The sequence below is a fragment of the Lagopus muta genome, chromosome 28 (assembly GCF_023343835.1).
Source record: "Lagopus muta isolate bLagMut1 chromosome 28, bLagMut1 primary, whole genome shotgun sequence".
NCBI lineage: Eukaryota > Metazoa > Chordata > Aves > Galliformes > Phasianidae > Lagopus > Lagopus muta.
Window position 1 is genome coordinate 2,839,498 of NC_064460.1, and position 18,526 is coordinate 2,858,023.

General features: G+C 64.7%; 3 protein-coding genes across 3 annotated transcripts in view; 1 reads left to right on the forward strand and 2 right to left on the reverse strand.

The window, feature by feature from the left end:
• The first annotated feature begins 893 nt into the window (after nucleotides 1–893).
• LOC125685513 (RISC-loading complex subunit TARBP2-like) lies at nucleotides 894–8,605 on the forward strand. Its single transcript, XM_048928588.1, is given in 10 exon segments — nucleotides 894–1,086; nucleotides 2,940–3,041; nucleotides 3,542–3,552; nucleotides 3,555–3,606; nucleotides 3,650–3,666; nucleotides 3,777–3,850; nucleotides 5,469–5,586; nucleotides 5,698–5,825; nucleotides 8,096–8,285; nucleotides 8,425–8,605. Coding segments are annotated over 10 exon segments (1,014 nt in total). The 5' UTR covers nucleotides 894–922; the 3' UTR covers nucleotides 8,583–8,605.
• Nucleotides 8,597–9,939, reverse strand: NPFF (neuropeptide FF-amide peptide precursor). Its single transcript, XM_048928585.1, has 2 exons — nucleotides 9,734–9,939; nucleotides 8,597–9,178 (listed from the first exon to the last, which is right to left on the reverse strand). The coding sequence occupies exons 1-2, from the start codon at nucleotides 9,937–9,939 to the stop codon at nucleotides 9,067–9,069; spliced, it is 318 nt and encodes a 105-aa protein (XP_048784542.1). The 3' UTR covers nucleotides 8,597–9,066.
• A 1,172-nt stretch (nucleotides 9,940–11,111) lies between these two features.
• LOC125685500 (cyclic AMP-dependent transcription factor ATF-7) overlaps nucleotides 11,112–18,526 on the reverse strand; it is a 53,742-nt gene continuing 46,327 nt past the window's right edge. Inside the window, exons 8-12 of the mRNA XM_048928566.1 lie at nucleotides 18,009–18,122; nucleotides 17,057–17,203; nucleotides 16,082–16,279; nucleotides 14,109–14,217; nucleotides 11,112–12,791 (exon numbers count right to left, since the gene is read on the reverse strand). Coding sequence (XP_048784523.1) covers nucleotides 12,580–12,791; nucleotides 14,109–14,217; nucleotides 16,082–16,279; nucleotides 17,057–17,203; nucleotides 18,009–18,122 — 780 coding nt within the window. The 3' untranslated portion in view covers nucleotides 11,112–12,579. The remainder of the gene's footprint in view (nucleotides 12,792–14,108; nucleotides 14,218–16,081; nucleotides 16,280–17,056; nucleotides 17,204–18,008; nucleotides 18,123–18,526) is intronic.

The following is an 18,526-nucleotide window of genomic DNA, read 5'->3' on the forward strand; positions in this document are numbered from 1 at the left end:
CTTGTCTCCCCTCACCCCCTGCCCATATCCCCCTCCCCAAATCCCCATCCCCATCCCCTTGTGCCCATCCTCATGTCCTCCCTCTCAATGTCCCCAATCCCCTCCCCCATCTCCCCCTCCTCACATCCCCCTCCCCATATCCACATCCCCATCCCCACATCCCCCTCCTTGTCTCCCCAGACCCCCTCCCCAGCTCCCCCTCCCCATCTCCCCACACCCCCATGTCCCCATCCTCGTGTCCTCCATCCCGATGTCCCCAATCCCCCTCCCCACATCCCCCTCCCCATCTCCCCACATCCCACCCCCGTGTCCCCCTCCCCTTTTCCCTCCCCTCCCCTCCACCCCCATCTCCCCCTCTCTGTATCCCCACACCCCCTCCCCATCTCCCCCTCCCCATCCCCACATCCCCCTCCCCATCTCCCCACACCCCCTCCGCATCCCCATCCCCTTGTGCCCATCCTCCTGTCCTCCCTCCTGATCTCCCCGACATCCCCCTCCCCATCTCCCCACATCCCACCCCCGTGTCCCCCTCCCCTTTTCCCTCCCTCCACCCCCATCTCCCCTCTCTGTATCCCTACACCCTTCCCCATCTCCCCCTCCCCACATCCCTTTCCTTGTCTCCCCACATCCCCCTCCCCACATCCCCCCTCCCCACATCCCCCTTCCCATATCCACACCCCCTCCCCATATTCCCCTCCTCATCTCCCCACACCCCCTCCATGTCCCCATCCTCGTGTCCTCCCTCCTGATGTCCCCAATCCCTTCCCCATCTCCCCCTCCCCATCTCCCCACATCCCACCCCCGTGTCCCCCTCCCCTTTTCCCTCCCCTCCACCCCCATCTCCCCCTCTCTGTATCCCCACATCCCTGCATCCCCCTCCCATCTCACTTGGGGCTGCAGCCCTGTCCGCAGCCTGGAGCAGATGCTGGCCTCCAGCCCCGGGAAGACCCCCATCAGCCTCCTGCAGGAATATGGCACACGCATAGGGCGAACCCCGGGCTACGACCTGCTGAAGGCCGAGGGCCAGGCGCACCAGCCCAACTTCACCTTCCGTGTCACCGTCGGCGACGTCAGCTGCACCGGTGGGTCCTGGAGCGCCCCATAGTGCCCCACAGCGCCCCATAGCGCCCCATAGTGCCCACAGCGCCCCATAGCGCCCCACAGTGCCACATAGGGCCCCACAGCGCCCCACAGTGCCCCATAGTGCCCCACAGCGCCCCACAGCGCCCACAGCGCCCCACAGCGCCCCACAGCGCCCCATAGTGCCCCATAGCGCCCCATAGCGCCCCATAGCGCCCCATAGCGCCCCATAGTGCCCCACGGCGCCCCACGGCGCCCCACAGCGCCCATAGTGCCCCCATAGCGCCCATACTGCCCCACAGCGCCCCACAGCGCCCCACAGCGCCCCATAGAGCACCACAGCGCCCCACAGCGCCCCACAGCGCCCCATACTGCCCCATAGTGCTCCATAGCACCCCACAGCGCCCCACAGCGCCCCATAGTGCCCCATAGTGCCCACAGCGCCCCCACAGCGCCCCACAGCGCCCCACAGCGCCCCACAGCGCCCCACAGCGCCCCACAGCGCCCCACAGCGCCCCACAGCGCCCCACAGCGCCCCATACTGCCCCATACTGCCCCATACTGCCCCATAGTGCCCCACAGCGCCCCACAGCGCCCCACAGCGCCCCATAGTGCCCATAGTGCCCACAGCGCCCCGCAGCGCCCACAGTGCCCCACAGTGCCCCATAGCTCCCCATAGCGCCCCACAGCGCCCCCACAGCGCCCACAGCGCCCCACAGCGCCCCACAGCGCCCCACAGCGCCCCATACTGCCCCATTACTGCCCCATACTGCCCCATAGTGCCCCACAGCGCCCCACAGCGCCCCACAGCGCCCATAGTGCCCATAGTGCCCACAGCGCCCCGCAGCGCCCACAGTGCCCCACAGTGCCCCATAGCTCCCCATAGCGCCCCACAGCGCCCCACAGCGCCCACAGCGCCCCACAGCGCCCCACAGCGCCCCATAGCGCCCCATACTGCCCCACAGCGCCCCACAGCGCCCCACAGTGCCACATAGGGCCCCATAGCGCCCCATAGCGCCCCACAGCGCCCCACAGCGCCCCATAGTGCCCCACAGCGCCTCATAGCGCCCCACAGTGCCCCACAGCGCCCCACAGCGCCCCACAGCGCCCCACAGCGCCCCACAGCGCCCCACAGTGCCCCACAGCGCCCCACAGCGCCCCACAGCGCCCCATAGTGCCCCACAGCGCCCCACAGCCCCCCATAGCGCCCCTCAGCACCCCTCAGCCCCCCACAGCCCCCCACAGCCCCCCACAGCGCCCCACAGCAAAGGGGAACAGGAGGGATCTCCCTCGATTTGGTTCTGTGGGGATGCTGTGGGACAGGGCTTGGGTGTGGGGTGGGCTGGGGGGTGGGGAGGTGTAGAGGGATCCTATGAAGCGGGGTTCTGGGGGGTGAGGTTCCCCCATAACCCCACAGATGGGGGGCGTCCCTGCAGGCCCTGCGTTTGGGCTGCACTTCACGGAGCCCAGAGCCCCTTTAGTGCTTCCTTTGGTAGAAGGGGGGGGGGGGGGGGGGGGGGGGGTCTTCTGGTAGCCCCAAAAGTGGATCCTGGTGGGGGCTCCCCACGACCCCCACCCTCACAGCTCCCACAGCCCCAATGCTTCACCCCACAGCACTCCTGACCCCCCCCCCCTTCCTTCCCTCCCCCACATCCCCTCAAGTCTAAAAGCCCCCCACCATCAACCCTCGCTGTCCCCGAGACTTGAGGGGGTCCTCAGCCGTCCCACCCCATCTTTTGAGCTCTGTGGAGTTTGGGGGGGGAGAGGGGGGGGGGGACGACATCCAGGTGCCCCCCCCCCCCCCTCCCTGCTCCACTCAACTGCTGTCCCATCCTCTGCCCCCCCCCCCCCCAGGGCAGGGGACCCAGCAAGAAGGCAGCGAAGCACAAAGCAGCGGAGGTGGCTCTGAAGTTGCTGAAGGGGGGGGAGATGCTGGAACCCGGCGCCCCAGAGGAGCCCAGGTTGGGGGGCTGCTGGGGGTCGGGGGGGGTCGGGGGGGGGGGGGTTGAGGCAGCTGAGGGTGGCTCAGGGATTTTGGGGGGGTTTGGGTGGGATTTTGGGGGGTGAGCTGGAAAGGTTTTGGGTACCCAGAGGTGGGCATTGGGGAGGTTCTGGAGTGCAGGGAGAGTGGGGGGGGGGGGCACCCAAAGGGAATTTGGGGGTGACTGGGGAGGGGGGGGGGGTTGGGGGGGGGCTTAGGGGTCTGAATTGAGGCTGTTTGGTGAGATGGGGGGGGTTGGGGTCTGGGAGGGCGCTTAAGAGGCTCTGGGGGTTCGTGGGAGCATTGAGGGTTGTTTTGGGGGCAGCCAAGAGAACTGGGGGTGCCTGGAGGGGGGGGGGGGGGGCAAGGGGGGGGGGGTCCAGGGGGAGCTGGGGGCGCCTGTTAGGGGTTGGAGGGAGGTTTGGGGGGCTGTGGGGGGGGGGCGGCTCGGGCGTTAACTTGTCACCTTCTGTTCCCAAGCTCTCCTTTCCCTCAGAGCCCTTGGCAGAGCCCGGCCCCACAGCCACCCCCCAGGCCCCCGCTGTGTTCCCCCTCCATCCCCCAGGTCAGGGGGTGGGGGGCACCAAGCCCCCCCCCAGCTCCCAGCGCTCCGACATCCCTCCCTGGCCCCCCTCAAACTGGGGGAGTCTTGGCCGGGAGGTGGGGGGGGGGTCCAGGATGCCCTGCTGACTTTGTGCCCCTCCGCCCCACACAGGGGGTGCCCCCCCTGGAGGTGAAGGCGCCCGTGCCCCCCCGCAATCAGAGTGTAACCCTGTGGGGGCTCTGCAGGTGGGTGAGGGGTTCCCAAGGGGGGCTGTTTGGGGGCTGGGGGGGGTGATTTTGGGGGGGGGGGGGGGTTTGGGGGGGAGGTGTCCTTATTGGGGCCATTCTAAGGGGCGGTTGGGCCGGGGTTGGGGGTGGCTGTCCCCATTTTGGAGACTGGCCATCCCTGGTGAGAGCCACTGGGGGGGGGGGGAGGGAGAGGGGAGAGGGGGAGAGGGGGGGGGGAGAGGGGGGGAGAGGGGAGAGGGGGGGAGAGGGGAGAGGGGGGGGAGAGGGGACGGGGGGGGGGGGGGAGAGGGGAGAGGGGGGGGAAAGGGGAGAGGGGGGGGGGGAGAGGGGAGAGGGGGGGGGAAAGGGGAGAGGGGGGGAGAAGGGAGGAGGGGAGAGGGGGGGAGAAGGGAGGGGGGGAGAGGGGAGAGGGGGGGAGAAGGGAGGGGGGGAGAGGGGAGAGGGGGGGAGTAGGGAGGGGGGGAGAGGGGAGAGGGGGGGGAGTAGGGAGGGGGGGGAGAGGGGGAAAGGGGGGGAGAAGGGAGGGGGGGGGAGAGGGGAAAGGGGGTAGAGGAGGGGGGGGAGGGGGGGAGGGGAGGGGGGGCAGGGGGGGAGAGGGGAGGGGGGGGAGAGGGGAGGGGGGGGAGAAGGGAGAGGGGGGGGGGAGAGGGGAGGGGGGGAGAAGGGAGAGGGGGGGGGAGAGGGGAGAGGGGGGGAGAAGGGAGAGGGGGGGGGGAGAGGGGAGAGGGGGGGGGGAGGAGGGGAGGGGGGGAGAAGGGAGAGGGGGGGGGAGAGGGGAGGGGGGGAGAAGGGAGAGGGGGGGGGGGAGAGGGGAGGGGGGGAGAAGGGAGAGGGGGGGGGAGAGGGGAGGGGGGGAGAAGGGAGAGGGGGGGGGAGAGGGGAGGGGGGGAGAAGGGAGAGGGGGGGGGGAGAGGGGAGGGGGGGGAGAAGGGAGAGGGGGGGGGAGAGGGGGGGAGAGGGGAGAGGGGGGGGGAGAGGGGGGGAGGAGGGGGAGAGGGGGGGGGAGAGGGGGGGAGAGGGGGGGGGGAGAGGGGGGGAGAGGGGAGAGGGGGGGGGAGGAGGGGGGGAGAGGGGAGAGGGGGGGGGGAGAGGGGGGGAGAGGGGAGAGGGGGGGGGAGAGGGGGGGGGAGAGGGGGGGAGAGGGGAGAGGGGGGGGGAGAGGGGAGAGGGGGGGGGAGAGGGGAGGGGGGGAGGGGAGAGGGGAGAGGGGGAGAAAGGGGAGGGGGGGGAGAGAGGAGGGGGAGAGGGGGGGGAGAGGGGAGAGAGGGGAGGGGGGGGAGAGAGGAGGGGGAGAGGGGGGGGGAGAGGGGAGAGAGGGTGGGGGAGAGGGGAGAGAGGGGGGGGAGAGGGGGGAGAGGGGAGGGGGGGGGGGAGAGGGGAGAGGGGGGGGCACCCATTTGTGTGTGTGTGGGGGGGGTTTGTGACCTTTTGAGGTCACCTGTCCCCATTTTGGGGCCCCCTCTTTGTGCCCCTTCTCACAGGCGGCTGCCCCCATTCTCCCCCCATCCTCCCCCCATCCCTGCCCATTTTGGGGCCGTTTCTCCCCCATTTCATTGGGCCATAACTCCCCCTGACCCCCCCCTCTTTTTTTTCCCCCTTTTCCCCCCCCCCAAAGGAGTTGGTGGTGCAGAAGGGTTGGCGCCTGCCCGAATACACGGTGACCCAGGAGTCGGGGCCGGCGCACCGCAAGGAGTTCACCATGACGTGCCGCGTGGAGCGCTTTGTGGAGATCGGTGCGTGGGGGGCAGACACGGCTTTGGGGGGGCTGGGGGCGCCCAGCTCAGCCCCATTTGCTTCCCCCCCTCTTTTCCCCCCCCCTCTTTTCCCCCCCCCCCCCCCTGCAGGCAGTGGCACCTCGAAGAAGCTGGCAAAGCGAAACGCGGCCGCCAAGATGTTGGTGCGCATCCACAACGTCCCCATGGAGCCACGTGAGGGCAGCGAGGCTGAGGTGGAGGAGGATCAGTTCTGCATGGTATGGGGGGGGGGGCATTTGGGGGGGGTCGTTATTTGGGGGGGGGGGTCATTGGCGGGGGAGTCGTTTTGGGGAGGGGGGGGACGTCATTTTGGGGGGGGTCGTTATTTGGGGGGGGCATTTGGGGGAGGGGGTTGTTTTGGGGAGGGGGGTCATCTTGGGGAGGGGGCATCATTCTGTGGGGGGAGTCATTTTGGGGAGGGGGCATTTTGGGGGGGGTCGTTATTTGGGGGTCATTCTGGGGGGGGGCGTCCTTTTGGGGGGGGGGAGTCATTTGGGGGGGGAGTCGTTTTGGGGAGGGGGGCATCATTCTGTGGGGGGGGGCGTCATTTTGGGGGGGGTCGTTATTTTGGGGAGGGGGGGTCATTGGTGGGGGAGTCGTTTTGGGGAGGGGGGGGGCATTTTGGGGGGGGTCGTTATTTGGGGGGGCATTTTGGGGGGGGAGTCATTTGGGGGGGAGTCGTTTTGGGGAGGGGGGCATCATTCTGTGGGGGGGGGCGTCATTTTGGGGGGGGTCGTTATTTTGGGGAGGGGGGGGTCATTGGGGGGGAGTCGTTTTGGGAGGGGGGGTCACTTGGGGGGGGTCATTTTGGGGTGGTGGGGGGGCGTCATTCTGGGGAGGGGGGTCATTTTGGGGGGGAGAGTCATTTGGGGGGGGGCATTTTGGGGAGGGGGGGCATTGGGGGGGGAGTCGTTTTGGGGAGGGGGGGGAGTGTCGATTTTGGGGGGGGTCGTCATTCTGGGGGGGGTCATTTGGGGGGAGGGTCATTTTTGGGGGGGGGGGTCATTTTGGGGAGGGGGGGTCATTTTGGGGTGGTGGGGGGTCCCTGGGAGGAGGGGGGGGGGTCCCTGGGGGCTCTGTGCCCCATTTCAGGGCACGGGGAATGCAAATGGTTGAAGCTGGGGGGGGGGGGGGATGGAAGCGTAGGGGACGCGCTCTGAATTTGGGGTCTCTGGGGGGTTTGGGGGGTCCTGCAGTCCTCAAATCCCTGTGTTCCCTGGGGGGGGCCCCACTTGTGGCTCCCAACAGCCCCACATCTCAACCGTTCCCCTATGGGGACCCCCAGGGCGCCCTGTTGTCCCCTGAGTGCCACCGCGAGGGCTGCAGTGGTGTCTGAGCCTCTCTGTCCCCACAATGGGGTCCCCATGGGTCCTGAGCACCCCCTCAACCCCCCCAACCTCAAATATGTCCGTCTATGGGGGGTCCTGGTGGTCCCTCAGTCCCCCATGGCCCCAGGGGTGTCCCCATATGTAGGTTCCTATAGTTCCCTGAGCCCCCCATGTCCCCAGGGATGTCCCATAAGAGGTCCCTATAGTTCCATGAGCCCCCCTTACACCAAACCCCCCTAACCTTAACCCCATGTTCCCAGGGGTGTCCCCATATGTAGGTCCCTATATTTCCATGAGCCCCTCATGTCCCCAGGGGTGTCCCCATAAGAGGTTCCTATAGTTCCCAGAGCCCCCCATACCCTAACCCTTACCCCAAACCCCCCTAACCCTAACCCCATGTCCCTAGGGGTGTCCCCATATCAAGGTCCCTATAACTCCATGAGCCGCCCATGTCCCCAGGGGTGTCCCTATATGGATGTCCCTATATTTCCATGCGCCCCAAATACCCTAACCCTTACCCCAAACCCCCTAACCTTAAACCCATGTTCCCAGGGGTGTCCCTATATGGAGGTCCCTACAATTCCATGAGCCCCCCATACCCCAAACCCCCCTAACCCTAACCCCATGTTCCCAGGGGTGTCCCCATATGTAGGTCCCTATAGTTCCCTGAGCCCCCCATGTCCCTAGGGGTGTCCCTATATGGATGTCCCTATATTTCCATGAGCCCCCCCATGTCCCCAGGGTTGTCCCCATAAGAGGTCCCTATAGTTCCCTGAGCCCCCCATGTCCCCAGGGGTGTCCCTATATGGATGTCCCTACAGTTCCATGAGCCCCCCATACCCTAACCCTTACCCCAAACCCCCCTAACCCTAACCCCATGTTCCCAGGAGTGTCCCCATATGTAGGTCCCTATAATTCCATGCGCCCCCCCATGTCCCCAGGGTTGTCCCCATAAGAGGTCCCTATAGTTCCGTGAGCCCCCCTTACCCCAAACCCCCTAACCCTAACCCCATGTCCCCAGGGGTGTCCCCATAAGAGGTCCCTATAACTCCATGAGCCCCCCATGTCCCCAGAGGTGCCCTGACGGGGGGTTCCCCGCAATCCCTGTTGCCCCCCCCCCCCCAAAAAGGGGGTCCTCACCCTCTGCCCCTTCCCCACAGGCCGGTCCTCGGCTGGAGGGGCTGCGAGGCCGCGCTCCGGGCTGCACGTGGGATTCGCTGCGTAACTCCGCGGGCGAAAAGATCGTGCAGCTGAGGAGCCACCCGTTGGCACCCATGGGTGCTGGCGCCTGCGCGCTGCTGCAGGAGCTGTCAGAGGAGCAGAGCTTCGCCATCAGCTACCTCGACATCGGTGAGACCCCTGCCCGCCCCCCCTCCCAGCCGCCCAGCGCCGTCCCGGCTCAGCCACCCCAATTCTCCCCCCTCTGCGGGCTGAGGGACGATTTGGGGGGGGGTCTGGGGGTGACGCCGTGCCCCCCGGCTGCCCTCAGATGCGCTCAGTCTCAGCGGGCTGCACCAATGCCTGGTCGAGTTGTCCACACAGCCGGCCACCGTCTGCCACGGCGCCGCCTCCTCCCGCGATGGCGCCCGCTCCCACGCCGCCCGCAACGCCCTGCAGTACCTCCGCATCATGGCGGGGGGTAAATGAGCCCCCAGCCCCCCCCCCCCCCCCCCCGGTTGGACCCCCGGCGGAGTCCCCTGGATGGAGGCGGGGATGAGCAGACGGACCCACGGACGGATGGAGCCACAAAGTGCCACTGATGGACACCCAGATCCACCAACACGCCGTGTGGGCGCCTGGACGGAGCCTGGGGCGGCTCTGACAGACACACGGACGGACATTCGGGCCCTGGATGGAGCTCAGGGCCACGGGGGGGGGGGATCTCTGTTCTGCCCCCCAGCCCCAGGTGGGTCCCTGGGCACAGGCAGCCCCCAGGAATAAAGCTGGGGGGGTTTGTAACTCCCCGTGTTGGTGTGTTCTTGGGGGGCGCTTATGGGGCAGGGGGGGGGACGTTTCCCCCCTTCATCTCCACCTGCCTGAGGCAAAAGCGCTGGGTTTGGGGGACAGCGCTTTATTGGATGAGCTGCGGACAGACGGATCCATGCAGGGGACGGACAGACAGACGGACGGCTCAGCGGCGGCGGCCGAAGCGCTGAGGTGTGGCCATGGTCCAGAATGGAGCAGACGGGGGATCCCAACTGCGGGGGCTGAGCCACGAAGGGGCCCCCGGCCCACGGGGAAACCTGCAGGGAGGGGAGAGACTGACGGCCACCGGGAGGACAGACGGACAGATGGGGATGGTTGGATATGGGATGGGTGGATGGAAAGGGACGGATGGACGGATGGATGGAGAGGTGTACATAGATGGACATTGGGATGGATGGACAGACAGGACAGACGGACAGGAATGGACGGATGCAGATGGTAACAAAGCAACAGCTGTGGGCAGCTGGGGACAGACACCAATGGGGACAGAGGGGGGTGGCAAAGGACGGATGGACAAAGGGATGGATGGGGACAGACGGATGGATGGATGGACAGACAGGAGGCGGCGGGGACACCGAAAGATGGATGAAAGAGGACCGAGTCAGTGCGGAGGATGGGCGGACAGAGGGCAGGACAGACGGACAGGTGGGACGGACAGACACGGTGCGATGACACCGATGGGGACGGACACACAGGACACACAGACACGGGGCCACGCGCACCCTTCGGGACCCCCCGACCCCCGCATCCTCCCCACACCCGACGTCCCCCCGCCCCGCTGCGCCCCCCGCGCTGCCCCCCACCCCCCTCACCTCTGCGGCTGCGGCTCCGGGGCAGCGCCGTGCCGGGAGCGGCCCATGGAGCGGAGCAGCGCGCTCAGAGCGGACGGACCCGACGGAACGGCGGCACCGGGACCGTCCGGGAGCGGATCGGGCCGGGGGGGTTCGGGACACGCGCGGGAGGTGCTGGCGGTCCCGGCCAACAGCAGCAGCAGCACCAACACCGACCGCGCTGCCATCGCCGCCGCCCCCCCCGACCGCCGCCCTCCGCTTCTTATAGACGGGGCCGCGGCCCCGGGAGCGGCCGGGGGGGTCCCGAGGGACGGGATGGGATGTTGGGGGGGGGGCGGTCTCGGCTCTCCGTTAATTGAAGTCATTTCGCAGCCGCGACAGCCGCCGCGGGGACGCGATGATGGGACGGGCGGGGATTGAAGGGGGGGGGGGGCGGCCCTCAGACGGCGGACCCCGACAGCTGAGCCCCCCACCGGCCCCCCCCGGAGCCTTCAGATCTCGGGACCCCCTTCACCCCCCGCCTTCCATCCCCACAAATCCTCCCCTCCCCCTCCAGACCCCATTCGGACCCCCTCCTCCCCCCCCCCCCCCCCCCCCCCAGCCGCTCTCTGTCCCCACCCCGCGGCCTCGCAGCGCTCCCGCAGCCCCGACGGGGCGGCCCCGAACCTCGCCATTGACCCCAACGGACAACAGCGCCCAACCCCGGGGGGGTGACGGCCATAAATGCCCCCCAGGGCGGTCACTCACCCCCCACCCCCCCCCGGTAGCACGCAGCTCCAGCCGCCACTCCTCGGTAACAGTTTAATGTCGTATCTGCAGCATAAATAAAGGCACATGAACGCCGTTCCCCCCGCGCCCCCCCGGGGCTGTGAGGTCCCGCTCACAGGGGCGGCCCTGCGGGGGGTCGCGGGGGGGGGGACGGCGCAAAACCGTTCCGTAGCGTTAAGGGCTGCGCGTCCGTTCGGAAGTGATACACGTCTATATAGGTCTGGATATACTCATAATATGCGGGGCTGTATATAACTACACCTCGTGGTTACGCGTACTTTTTTTTGGGGGGGGGGGTGGAGGGGGGGGAGGTCGTTTTTTTCTTGGCTTCTTCCATTATTGATCGTCAGAGCTGAGGGGGTCCCTCCGTCGCCTCCAAACGAATGGGGATCCAAAGGGGAACGGGGTCCAGAAGTGACACAACGGGCAGCTCCGGCCCCAAAGCTGGAGGGGGGGGGTGAGGGGGGGGGCACAGAGGGGTTAAGGCACCGCAAAGGGCGGGAGGGGGGGGGGGGCAAAGCAGAAATCCTTCATCCCAGAGCAGAAATTGGGTTCCTCCCCAAAGTCCCGGAGCTGAGCTGGGAGGACGGGCAGACGGCCACGCTGGGGTGGGGGGCAACGGGGGGGGGGGGGGGACCCGACCCGGAGCGCCACAGAGCCCCCAATTTATGGCTTTGGGACGCTGCGCCCCCCTGGATGGGGGGAGATGCCCGGCTTTATTCAACGCACCCATTTGTGGGTGCCCGGAGGGCTGGGGTCCGCTCAAGGCACGTGGAGACGGGGAGGGATTTGGGTTGGGGTCCGGGCAGCGGGGTCCCCTATGGGGTGAGGCAGTGACAGCGCTGCCACGAGGACACGGGGGTCGGGTTGGGAGCTGGAAAATCTCTTTCGGGGGTCGTGAAGTGAAGCCGGAGCCACTGAGATCTCAGCTGTGCCGCCCTGCAGAGCTCCGGGGCAGAGCCGTGGCACTGGGGGTCCCGGGGGGCACCGCGGGGTCGGGGCGGCTGCTGCTCCGGCTATGGGGAAAGCGAAGCAGCTCCGACTGCTTTCCTCCATCAGTTCCTGCGTTCTCATCGCGTTTCGCAGCTTGGAGGAGCTGCTGAGCCGCCGTCAGCGCAGCGCGGCCCTCAACCGATCTGGGAAGTGGGAGCAGGGGGAAAAAATGGGTTGGAAGGGAAGCACAGAGCTGCTCATCAATGGGAAAACAACCCAACAGCGCTTCGGGTTCTGCTGCCCCGAAGGAGCGGCGCTGAGCACCGAACTCAGCTCCAAAGTGGCAAAGTGCGACCTGAGGGGAGCTGGGGGGGGGCGGGGGGCACAGAGCTGTGTGTGTTTGGGGGGGGGGGGGGTCCCAGAGGAGCCCTTTGCTTCCAAAATACCGACTGCATCCCCAATGCTCGCACAATGAGCCTTGGAAGGGCACCCGTAGCTCTCGGTGCTGGGTCGGCTCCTCTCCGCTCAGCCCCGGGTCAGAAGAGCAGAACGCGACCGGGATGGAGAGGGAAAGGTCAGGGCAAAGCAGCGGCATCCCCCCCCCTCCCCGTGCTCCCACCCCCCTCCCCACCTCGGAAGAGGCAACGATGCGGGATTTAAGGCCACCAACGCGAGGTCGTCGCGATCCTCGGGGCTGGGAGCGATGAGGAGCGCCGGGTTCGCCCTGCAGGAAACCCACAGACATCGCAACGGGGATCCCGGCGCGCTTCTGAGCTCCGAAATCCGTCCCCGGCGAGGAGCCCGAGCTCCATCCCTTCAGCAGCAGCTCTGCTCCGCCTCAAACAGCGCCGGGCGGCGGCAATGAAACCTCGCGTCCTTCCCCCTCCCTCCCCCCCGGGGCTTTACTTTGCTGGGAGCGGAGCTTTAGTGTTCACGGGAGCCGAAAGCAAAACGTCTGCAGGTCGGCTCACAAAGTGCGGCCGTGCGCCTTCGGGTGTCGCATGCGGGGCCGGGGGGCCGCGGTGCAGCTTCGGAAACCCCCACAGCCGCCACAGTTCGCTCAAAGCAAAGAAAACCAAAGCCCAAATCCGCGCCGTCCCGCGGTGGGGGGGAGGGGGAAAAGGGGGGGGGAGGCGGCCGCGCTCAGTCCTGCGGGGCCACGAGCATCATCTGCCGGCAGACTGCGACTGTGGGGCCATGATGACGTGTGGCTGCAGGGCCAGCTCTGTCCTTTGGTTCGCCATCTGCGTCAGCACCGACGTGGCCACGGCTTCGGCCGCCGAGCGGACGCTGAGGCCGTTGGGGGACGCGGTGACGGAGCTGTGCTGGATGACGGGCGCGGGGGAGCCGGTGGGCTCCGAGCTCTCCTTGGGGCTTTCTGTTGGGAGAAGGGAAAAGAAAATGGAGGAGAAGCGGTTGGGGAACCATTTTGTGGTTGGGGGATCTTTAAGGATCCTTCCAACCCGAAAATCCCATGGATCTTGGATCTTTCAGGACCTTTCCAACCCAACCATCCCACTGTTCTGTGATCTTTCAGGACCCTTCCAACACAACCATTCCATCTTCTATGACCTTTAAGGACCCTTTCAACCCAACCACCCCATGGCTCTGGGACCTTTCAGGACCTTTCCAACCCAACCATTCCATGGATCTTGGATCTTTCAGGACCTTTCCAACCCAACCATCCTATGGCTATGGGACCTTCAAAGACCTTTCCAACCCAGCCATCCCACTGTTCTGTGACCTTTCAGGACCCTTCCAACACAACCATCCCATGGCTCTGAGACCTTTCAGGACCTTTCCAACCCAACCATCCCACAGTTCTGTGATCTTTCAGGACCTTTCCAACCCAACCCAACCATCCCATGGCTCTGGGACCTTCAAAGACCCTTCCAACACAACCATCCCATGGTTTTGTGATCTTTCAGGACCCTTCCAACCCAACCATTCCATGGATCTTGGATCTTTCAGGACCCTTCCAACCCAGCCATCCCACAGTTCTATGTCCTTTAAGGACCCTCCCAACCCATCCATGCTGTCATTCCACAGTTCTGTGATTCCTGAACGCTCACCTCTCAGCCCAGAACTGAAGGGCTGAGCCCAACAGGAGCCACAGCTCCACCCCAATCCCCCACTGCTACAACTGGGCAAAAGAGAGCGAGCTCTGGAAATGAAGCTGATGAGGGCCTCAATGTAACACCGCCATGGGAACTGGAAAGTTGGGAAGGGAATGGAGGGGGAAGGGGGGGCAGAGTCCTCCAAAGGTCTCTGCATAAAACACGATGAGGTAGGAAGCAGCCAGGCGGACTGAGAACGAAATAGGTGGTATAAAAACTAAGAGGAAGGAAAGGAAGAAAATGGGAAGATAAAAACGAGGCCTTCAGCTCTCTGATGTCACAGGGAAGGAGATCTGGAGCCCCAGGATGTCAGTGGCAGAACCTGCCCGTTCCTGACCCTGCTTTCAGAGCAGAGATGGGTTTTAAAGACATGAGGTGCTCTGGGTGCTGCCCGGAGCTGCTGGGTGGGTGCCACATCCCCCAGCATGGGGACAAAAAGGCCACAGGGAGGGGTGAAGCTGCACGTGGAGAACAGCAATCAGGAGGAGACGGGGCAAAGCCTGAGGTTCCCAAAACCACAAAACCCTCCTTCTGTGGTCCCTGCTGTGGTTCAACCTGCAGCAGCAGGCGGCGCTCACCAAGATAGCCCTGGGTCTTCTTCTGCAGCGCGGTGACGGGGCAATCCTTGTGAGCCAGCAGCAGCTGCTTCAGCTGAGCCACCTCATTCCTCAGCAGCGTCACCTCGTTCTGCAATTGAAACACAAGGACATGTGGACATGTGGACATGTGGACATACGGACATACGGACATACAGACACGTCGCTGCCAGCTCGTCCTGTGAGCTCAATGCTTGGCATCGAGCTGGAGACGGCCTGGGGACACCAAAGCTTTCAGGTGGGGGGATTTGGTGGCCAACCCGCGATGGGAGCACTCTCCTGAGCTGCCCCTCGCTGTGCTCTCTCTGCCCGACCCTTCCTGAGCCCCCACAACTTTCGGGTTCGCTTCCCTGCAAGCTCTGTGCAGCAAAATCACTGCCCTCTATGGGATGGTTTGGAGAAATGGCTGAAACTCCATCAGTTACGCTGCAGAACTGCCCAAGGAAACAGTTTCTAGAATTACTTTGGGAAGAGAATTCAATGCCACGATCGGTGCTACTGAAAACAATTCCATTCCATGAGTCACAGAATCACACACAGAATCACAGAATCACCCGGGTTGGAAGGGACCCCAAGGATCATGGAGTTCCAACCCCCTGCCCAGCAGGGCCACCAAACATCCACATTCAGATCAGGTTGCCCAGGACCCCGTCCAACCTGGCCTTGAACACGTCCAAGGACGGGGCATCCACAACCTCCCTGGGCAGCCCGTTCCAGGGCCCAACCACTCTCCTAGTAAAGAACTTCCCCCTAACATCCAACCTCAATCTTCCCTCCTTCAACTTGGATCCATTTCCCCTCGTCCTGCTGTTGTCAGCCCTTTGGAAGAGTTGACTCCCCTCCTGGCTGTAGGTTCCCTTCAGGTATTGATAGGCTGCAATGAGGTCACCCCGCAGCCTTCTCTTCTCCAGGCTGAACAAAGCCCAGCTCCCTCAGCCTGTCCTCATAGGGGAGCTGCTCCAGCCCCCTGATCATCTTAGTCGCCCTCCTCTGGACCCTTTCCACAATCTCTCTGTCTTTCTTGTACTGAGGGCTCCACACCTGGACACAGGACTCCAGATGGGGCCTCACAAGAGCCGAGTAGAGAGGGACGATCACCTCCCTGTCCCTGCTGGCCACCCCTCTCCTGATGGAGCCCAGGATCCCATTTGCCTTTCGAGCTGCGCACTGCTGGCTCATGTTCAGCCTCTCATCCATCAGGACCCCCAGGTCCTTCTCTGCCCAGCTGCTCTCCAGGCCCACTCCTCCCAGCCTCTACAGGTGCCTGGGGTTCTTCCGGCCCAAATGTCGTGGGCAAGCAGTGGGAGAAAAAGCCCAGGATGGACACGAGTTTGGTTTTTGCAGACCAATCCCAGGCCAATGCTGAGGGCATTGATGAGGGGGATGATTGCAAAAGGAGAAAGGTTCCGTTCAGTTTTTTTTAGACCTGCTGCACTTCTGCAGGCAGGAGGGGAGCAGCCAGAAAGACCCAATTCTTCACAGAAATCTGTGGCTGCAGCTGCAAAACCTCCTTGCTCAGCCCTCTGCCCCATGAAGGGAACTGGGACTGCTGTGCTGTGCTGACCCTGTGCCAGCAGAGCGCTCCCACCTCCAGGAAGGACATTTCCATCCTATAAACACGGCTGCTTTCATCCCATCCCCAGCTGCTCTGTGCAGCTCCCCCCAGGGAATCATTGGCCTTCTTGGCCACTGCAGCACACTGCTGGCTGATCGCCGGTCAACCTTTGGCCAACCAGGGCACCGCTGGCCTTCAGGGCTCACAGCCCACCAGGACCTCCAGGTCCTCCTCCACACGGCTCCTTTCCAACAGCTCAGCCCCTGACCTGCACTGATATGTGTGGAGTTCACAGCAGCACCCAAAGGCATTTTCTCTGCAGCACGGGGACGACGTTCCCTCCGTGGGCACCGACCCGCAGCGGCCGGGCTGAGCTCAGCCTTAATGCTTACATACTCACGCTCAGCTGGATGTTCTGGGTTGTGAGCTCCTCGGCTTTCTTCTCTAAGGAAGACACCCACAGCTTGCGTTTCTGCCGGCAGCGCGAGGCAGCAGCTCTGTTCCTCTCCAGGAACCGCTGCCGGCGCTCATCGGGATCCTCATCCACCGTCCGCCTCCGCCGACCGCCGGTGCTGGGAGTGGGTTGTGCAGGGGAAACCTGGAGATGGGGAAAAGAGATGCTGAAAGGGAGCACGCAGCTGACAGAGCGCGGAGCAAGCGTTTCCCACCAGGTCTGGAGGAGGAGATGCGGCATCTTGGGGCTGGGGGAAAGAGGGATCTGCTTTGCAGAGGGGGCTGGGGAGGAACGGAACCACGCGCCGTCTCCGCTCGGGGCCCATAACCACAGGCAGAGCACAAACAGTGGTTTCTGTGTGGGCAATTTGCTTTCGAGATTAATTTGCTTTCCATTTTCTCCAAATGCCTTCAGCCAGACGCGCTCTCGGAGGCAACGGGAAGATTTTGCAGCTCCACACCACAGCCCAGGCTCATTTCAGAACAAAGGAAACGGTGGGGAGGGTGCGGGGGTCCCAACCTGGTGGGCTCTGCCACTGCGGCTGCTGGGCTGTCAGGCAGCAGATGGACATTAAAACTTTTGGAAGGCGCTGCAACTGACAGAGCAGGTGGCGGTGCTGATGGAGGGCTGGCATTTGGTGAGCTGGCAGGAGCTGCCGGAGCTGATTGCCTGAGAGGGGAGCGTTTAACCCTCGTAATCAAACGGGGAGAAGGGAGCAAAACATTCTTTCAGAACTCCAGCCCCTGTCAAGCAGATGAACGCCTCGGTGGAGTTTTCTGCCTGGTGGCGTTCGAGAGCATCAGTGCCGAAGCAGTGCTGGAAAAACAAAGCTTTTAAACCGTTTTTGCAAACCAGGAAGGTGTGAGGTTTGCTCCCCTGAGGCTCAGGAACCCCCAGCACCGGGGCTGGGCAGCAGCAGACCTGAGGCTGAGCTGGCGATGGAGCGTCGGGGTGCTGGATGAGGATCTGGCTCTGCTCTGGGCGCGCCGTCACCATCGTGCTGGCTGAGCCCACCACCAGGCCGCTGCCGTTCAGCGAGGAAGACGCTGTCAAGCTGGCCTTCAGCCTCTGCCAGAGGAGAACAAAGGACATCAGTCACCCCTTCCCTGCCCTGCTGAGGCTTAATGCAGCTCCTTTCCCACCCAGGGAACCCAGGTGACTGAGGAGCGACAGCGGCCGTTCCAAACCCAAGTGAAGCCACCACCACCGACTGGTTTGGCTCGAGGCGGGCAGCAGCTTCCAGCTCAGACAGGTGCCCGCATCCCCAAACTGACACAGTGCCCCCATGGGGATGGGATGGGGATGGTGGAGGGCCTCCTTTCATCCCTTCTGTTCTGAGACATCTCAGCCATGGTGCAGCTCTGCCCGTGAGCCCTGCACACACTTGGTGGTGGCATTGAGGTGGCAGCGTGGAACAGCACAGCGCTGCCAGGAGGCCGATCTGTACCCCCCCCCCCCCCGTTCTGACCAAAAAACAACGGGGTTTCGCTGCCCTTTGTTCTAAAATTGAGGTGTTTTTTTCCTCACAGACCTTCAGTCGAAGGCTCTGCACAAAACCCATTACCCAGACCCTTGGATTGCAGCACAGCATCCCTGCTCTTGGCTCTGCCATCCCCAAGCCCACCTCCAGCCCATCTGTTACCTTGGATGCAGGCAGCAGCTCTGCACAGACGACGCCAGGCTGAGCTGCGTCCCACCAGCACCGAGCGCCCACCCTGCAGGCCAGAGCCGCAGCCCCTCCAACACCTGATCCCAGCACAGAGCAGCACTCCGACCTGATTTCGGAGCGGCTCTTTGCAAAAACCAAGGGGAAAAAGCCTTCCTGGAGGGGCCAGCGCAGATGGAACGCTGCGGGCACGCGTTGCACACTCACCATTTTGGCTTCTGAGTGCACAGGGAGACCCGACGGGGAAACGGAGCCACTGCTGCTGATGGGCGGCCCGGGAATGCCGGGAATGTTGGGCACGATGGACACGGGCCGTGCCAGCTGACGGGGAGGAACCGACGCAGCGTTAGGAGCCGCGGTGCCAACGAGCTCCGCAATCATTCCCCAACCGAGCGCATTTATCAGCCCTGACAAATCTCGGCGTTTAACTGCCGCCGTTTATCAGTGCTGCTGTCAGCCCAGGGCAGCAGCCGCCCCTTTGGTGGCCACGGTTGCTGGTGAAGGATTGCCCGGCCGCAGCAGCCCCACACCTCCCTCCTCTTCCCATCCCTGGGTGGGGAGGGAGGGAACGGAGCGCTCCGGTTCTCGGCAGCGCTGCAGAGCTGCAGCAGCATTGGGGCGCATCGAAGCATCTCCTGCTAAGCGAGGAGAGCTCTGCCCTCACCATGGGGAAAACAGAACCTGCACTTGCGTTAGCACGCCGCTCAGGTCCGCTGTTGCAAAGC